General features: G+C 38.3%; 1 protein-coding gene across 1 annotated transcript; it reads right to left on the bottom strand.

The window, feature by feature from the left end:
* Window positions 1-607: 607 nt before the first annotated feature.
* Window positions 608-5,819, bottom strand: LOC121255893 (aminoacylase-1-like). Its single transcript, XM_041156443.1, has 4 exons — window positions 4,962-5,819; window positions 4,739-4,876; window positions 960-1,199; window positions 608-873 (listed from the first exon to the last, which is right to left on the bottom strand). Exons 1-4 carry the CDS (start codon window positions 5,805-5,807, stop codon window positions 781-783), a joined length of 1,317 nt encoding a protein of 438 aa, XP_041012377.1. The 5' UTR covers window positions 5,808-5,819; the 3' UTR covers window positions 608-780.
* Window positions 5,820-6,539: the final 720 nt, after the last annotated feature.

The following is a 6,539-nucleotide window of genomic DNA, read 5'->3' as shown; positions in this document are numbered from 1 at the left end:
AGCAGTGCATGGCTCGTGTAATCATCAAGCTTAATATATAGTTCATGAATATTCAGGAAAATGCTCTCTCTTTATTTTAACTTTCGTGTAATCATTTTAAAAAAGTAAATAAATACGGGATCTACATAAAAAAATATAATTTTTTAATAGTGAATTATACTCTTTTTCAAAACTATTACATGACATTTGCACACTTAATAACTGTATATATCATTACTCATTAAGATATGAGATGCTACCAATACGAAGTGCAATTTTCGAAATTATATTTTTCAAAGCGTGAAATTAAAAAGAAAATTACTTGCATAAATGGGCTTTCTTTAAATATTTGTGTGGACATGCATGCAACATCCATTAAATACAATTTCATTTGCACCAAAACGTCAAATGCTAGGAATCTTTCACGCCCTCTCTTACAAAATTCAGATCATAAGATCATTACATTCCCATTTTTTTTTTTTTTTTTTAAGAAGAGAACGATATCTCAAATTTTTTCTATTTTTTTTAAGAAGAGAAGGATACCCCAATTTTATTAATAAACCCTTAATTATAACCCAAGAATACTATATACAAAAAAAGCATGAGGATTACGTATGGAAACAGAGCATTCCCATAAAAATTGGTTCGGGAGCAAATATTATTGAAGGATAAACACTGTACGGCCAAAGATAAAGTTACAACAACAACATCACAATTCGTACCAGCATAACATTGTCACGTGTCAAGTTAAAGGTATGAATTATGAACACCATCCTCCCCTTTAAACACGCCCTGAGTGCTCTAATAAGATGATGATTCTTCAAAGGAACTCAAAGATCTGATTATCGATTCATATACCTCTATTCCTTTCAAATATACAGTGTCTTCCAGGAACTGCAAGACAGAGTTAAGGGAGTGAGAAAAAGAAGCAGCACTAGATGTATATGAGAGTAAGACGAGAGATTGCAAACGTGTCAAACCTCATTGTGTTCATGCAGTAAGATGGGAGTATTTTTCATAGGGGAGAAACCAAGTACAGGAATTCCCAACTGTCTTATGTATCGTGCATCAGTAGTTGAGGCCAAGATTTCAGGCTTTGCAAGTTTTCCTCCTACTGCAGTGATAGCTTGCTTGAAAATAGGCCACCATGGATTGGAATCATTGGTTGGTGTCATCAAAGGGCGCCCCATGTAGTCTCTTAGGGGTCCCAGCTCAATTATCTAATACAAAGAAAGAAATCAGCCATCTAGTTGCTAAGAAAACAAATAAAAGAAAATCTGAAGTTCTGAACCTAGTTAGACATTGTAATGGTGTTCTACCAGAAAATATATAATCTCACATTACTGAAAAGAAAAAATTAAATAGGAATTTTGGCTCGTGTCAGCACGTCTTAGTCAAGAAAGTGGACAATCGCCTGATCAATCAATACTTGTTTTTTTTGGTAGCAACATAAACCGATGTGAACAGATGAAACATACCAAACTGGAGGTCGTTCAATTTGCATACCCACTTTCAAAAATATTGGGAAGTGTCATTTTCCTTCCAATAAAACTTGATCGAGTATATAACTGAGATCACAGAGATCACCAATCCAGAAAAGGTGCATTACACAGAGTCTACCAGTCCTCTTTTGATACTGAGATAAAAATTTACTGGCTACCTACCAAGTCTTCTCATAACTTGATTTAACATAGACAAACCATGTGTCAACTCTGGGCAGAAAACTCAATAACCACTAGATCATGGCATTCTTTAGCTGGGATCTAACACCCTCCAACCCAAAATCAACAAGTATGAAGCACTTTTACTCAGTCACATGAAAAGAGCGGATGAGCCACTTAGCAACATAGGTTGTTTAAAGGTCCACTCACGTGAACAACAATGACAACAAATATTAGTCGCTCGGTTGTTAAACCACAATCACATTCACATCGTTAGACACGTTTTTAACATTGCAGAGACAACCAAATGAATGATCATTAACTTGCAATCAAAATAACATTTCTTATATGTAATAAATCTTTTTTTTAATAAGTAATATAAAAATTTATTGAAACAAGTAAATAGCCATAGCCCAAGTAGACATGAAGTATACATCAGAAAACACCTAGTTACAACTTAGGAGCTAGAAAGTGATACAAAAAATGTCATGTAAGCTGGCTCCATTAAAAACACTGGCAGAAGCCCAAAGACAAAGTATGGAAAAGGAAACTACTAATCTCATCTAGCGAACGTTCCCCATCTTAAAAGCTTCAATCATTCCTTTCAACCCAAATACACAACATGAGACATAAATGAATCATTCTCAAGACATCAGCAATTGGGATTTGCCCCAAATCCCTTTCCAACAAGCAAACAAGTCCACCACCCTCATGGGCATCACCCATGCAAGTCCGGTCCTGTTGAAGATCTCAGCCCATAACATCCTTACCACCTCACTGTTAAGTAAAAGATGATCCATAGACTCGCCACTGTTCTTATACATGTAACACCAATCTATTGCAACGAGTCCACGACTTTTAAATCTTTATAAAAGGCACAATTTGAGTACATGCGAAGTATGCAATAGAGACACCCATCTACAAGGAAAAAGGATAGAATAAATTCATGCAAATTTAACTCTTTAAAGCCTACAGAAACAGTCCAAAGCAAAAGGGTTGATAAAAAAAGTTTTGAAATTCTCCAGCATTTGTTCATGGTCCTCAAAGATTCTGTTTCTTTCCTTCCAGAGGCACCAAATGAGGCAAGTAAGAATCCATCTTCCACATTGCTACGATTTGAAGGCTTCACCTAACCCTTCCGTTGGATAATAAAGATCCAGAACTCTTTCGGGTATGATCCAAGCCAATCCAATTCAATTGAAGAAGTCACTCTATAGTGAACTTGCAATCTCACAATGAAGTAAGAGATGATCAACAGAGCCCTCACTCGCCTTACATATGAAACACCAATCAATTACAATAATGTCTCTTTCTGATGAAAATTTCTATTTACACGCCGATGTTGGAGAACAAACACTTCACATTGCTGACATGGTATGATTTGATTTGTAAGAGAAATTTAAAATGAAATCTCTTGCAAATCAAATCTTGTCATGTCAAAGGCGTGGAAGGCACACCAGCTTGTATGTAGAATTACTCCTTCCTTATATTATCTATGGTGTGGATCTTCCCAAGATAGGCTTTCCAACCGAGAACACAGCTCTCAAGGGGTACATTTGTCCGTGAAATACTCTTTAGAGATAGATTATTATCATGAGGAACAAGGATATTCTAAAACGAACCAACACCGACAATCCATCTTTTGGATGTGGTCCAAAGAATCTTATCTTCCCCTCCTTGTCTCAATCTAGTGGGTCATAACTAGTAAAAAAATTCACTAAAAATATCCACTTCCCAATCTTGAGCCACTCTGACATAACTTTTATTCTACTGAGAAAATCACTAGAAAGAAATCTCCAAATTTTCTGCTACACTGAAGCATCTTAGCACCATACCAGGAAATCTTCCATGACTGCCTTATCACCATACAGCCAATCGTGCCAAAATTTGATCCTTACTCCCATTCCCACCTCAATATAGTTAGAGTATATCTGCCAACCTTTCCTTATATTCCTTCCATAATCCCACAATGCATCTTATTTTGAATATACTACTGATCTCCACAATGCATCTCTCTCATTTTGGTAACGCCAAAACAACCTCCTAGTATTGCACAATCAAATTCCCTAAGAAACACCCTCCACCCAAATTGACAATACATACCGGTGAAATAATCACTTGAATCCCCATGGTAGTGCAGTCCTCATAAAGTGTCATCCTTCTCCATGTAACCTAAAATATCAACTAAATTAAAATATAAATGTACATACTTTTACCAACTAGGAGTCTAAGACCTTGTATAATATGATTTGCAGAAGCTTGTATCAACAAGTAGAATAACATCAGATAATTGGAAGATCTGTCACAATTTCAAATGTTTATTCATACCTATCCTTAATTCAATCTTTACAAAATAAGTTTGAATTGAGATTTATACACACACACACACACACAAACTCAATCTCTTCCAGATTTTTAGAAAACATTGACAATCACCTTACAATATCAACGTCCATCACCATCCAATTTAGAGCAACCTGACTTCACATGGGGATTGAACTGATCAATTGTTTAAATATAAAGCGATTTAACTTGTAAGAAGCTAGTGTTAAAGTATCAACAGAATCATCACCTAATAATAAAAGAAAGACATCTATCAAGAACCTAAGACAGCCAAAAATGGTTAATTATTGTTATTGTTAATAGCATATAAATTGAATCTCAAAGGTGGGATAGTATGAAATTATGAAGTAGCAGTACAAAAGGAGAACCGTTTACACATTCTTAGATAAAAAGAAGCACGCTTGCAGAAACATCCACAACACATTATTTATCTTCAACTTGAATAGGAAAATTCTGCATACTGCACCATCATCCCACTCTTATCACATTACAATAAGTGGCATTGCTTATCAAATTTTGAATTTTCTTTAAAACATAATAAGGGATGATCCAAGAGTGATGAAAAGGGCCATATTTATACGTGGGATGAAAATAGAATAGTATTGCATAATAGAGCATCACTCATTTGAATTAAGTCGATAATTTCAAATCATACTGATATCATTGAAGAAACAAAGCATATTGCGGTTCTCAAACAAATTTTCTTTTCAAGGTTTCGATAAGCTAAAGAAACTGTGTCAACTAAGGTCATTCACCTGGTAAGTCATATTCCGCCTAGCCGGTGCCCATTCTTCAGCAATTCTTCTCCTCACAAGCTCCGGGTCCGCAGTAGGCGGCAATCTGATATTGAACCCCGCTTCCGCCTCCGAAGGCTGCATGTTCATCACGAATCCCTGCACAAACAAATTAATTGTCCCCATCATAAAAATGCGGGCGTTAGTATACCTAAATTCAAGCTATACGCGTTGAATCACTCACACTGGGGGAAGGAATCCCAGCTTTCACATAAACAGGATTAACCGAAATAACTTCCGAATTGGGGGCTTCCCCGGCCTTAACCACATCGAACTGACTCTCCCTAAACCTAGAGATAATCTCAACGCTCTTCATCAAGTTCTCCATTGCACTATTATCGTACATTCTGGAACCGTGCCCGGGCATCCCCTTAGCCTTGATTATCAAGTTCCACGGCGACCTGTCCGCGTAGAAAACCCTGAAATCGTCGCCTGGGGAGGCCTGACCCTCGTCCATCGCGAACCCCACGTTCAATTTCCTGAACTCCTCTGATGCAACGAACTTAAAGATCCCGTCGACCCCGCCAATCTCCTCATCGGGGACGTAGGACACGTGGACGGTGCGGACCGGCGCGAAGTTCTTTTCTTTAAGGTTCCGGATAGCCTCGAGGTACTGGACGCCGATGCATTTATCGTCCTGGGCGCCGCGGGCGAATATCTTGCCATCGGGGGATCGGACGGCGGAGAATGGCGGGTGGGTCCACTTGGAGGACTCGGCGGGGACGGAGTCGAGGTGGGAGTTAAAGAGGAGGGAAGGGAGGGAGGGATTGGAGCCGGGCCAGGTCAAGAGGAGGACGGGCTTTCCGGGGGAGAATTCAAGGGTCTTGACTTGAAGAGTGATGGAGAGGGCTTGGGATTCGAGAAAGGAAATGGCGGAGGAGTAGTCGGGGCGAGGGTGGGCGGTGTTGATGCGGAGGTAGCGCTGGAAGCGAGCGATGGGCGCGTCTTGAGGTTGTTGGGCTGCAACGAAAAGGAAGAGTACGAGGTTTGTGAGTACGAGTTGGAGAAGGGAGTGACAGGAGTTCGGCATGGCTGTAGCCTTGACCTTACTGTACGAATGCGGTTCAGTGTTAACAAATCGTTAAGTTTTTTTGTTTTTTGTTTTTTTTTTTAAGAGAGAGAAAATATATTGATACTAATTAAATAGGTATAGACCGTGGTTAAGTTTTAACAATTAAAATAATTTTCCTATTAAAAGAAGAGAGATGATATCGTGGGAAGTGATCCGAGCTCTGATGTGCAAGGATACTCAATAGTCTTAAGTGAATATAAATTGTGCCATTCACTACTGCCCAAGTACATGTTTAAGCACTGGACACATTACTAATTTCAATCCATCAAGAACAAGATGCCACTCAACCTTTGAGTTATGGGCATTACTCTTGTGATATGCTTTTCTTCTCTTTCTCTATACTTCATGTACTACTAAGTAACTGCGTTGTGTATGAGTCTCAAACCCATTGTCATTAGGAACTTTCATCTATGATCATTGACACTATAAGTAAATAGGAACTGTATTATTAGAGTTCATGAAAATATTCACAGCGGAAGGAAATATCTCAAAATTAATTTGTGTAGTTGTTCCGCGAGTGAATCCGGTGTTCAAACCTTCGTTCAATTTGAGTTCGTCTCTGCCTGATATGTGTGTGTTACGTAAATTAATTAGAGACACACTCAAGATGCCCACAAGCTAAGAACTTTTTCACAGAGAAAATACTTGTGAGAGAGAGTATTATGAAATTCGAATGCTTTCCATCAATGG

The sequence above is a fragment of the Juglans microcarpa x Juglans regia genome, chromosome 3D (genome assembly GCF_004785595.1).
Source record: "Juglans microcarpa x Juglans regia isolate MS1-56 chromosome 3D, Jm3101_v1.0, whole genome shotgun sequence".
NCBI lineage: Eukaryota > Viridiplantae > Streptophyta > Magnoliopsida > Fagales > Juglandaceae > Juglans > Juglans microcarpa x Juglans regia.
The sequence above is the reverse complement of the archived record's forward strand: the minus strand, read 5'-3'. Positions and strand labels throughout refer to the sequence as shown.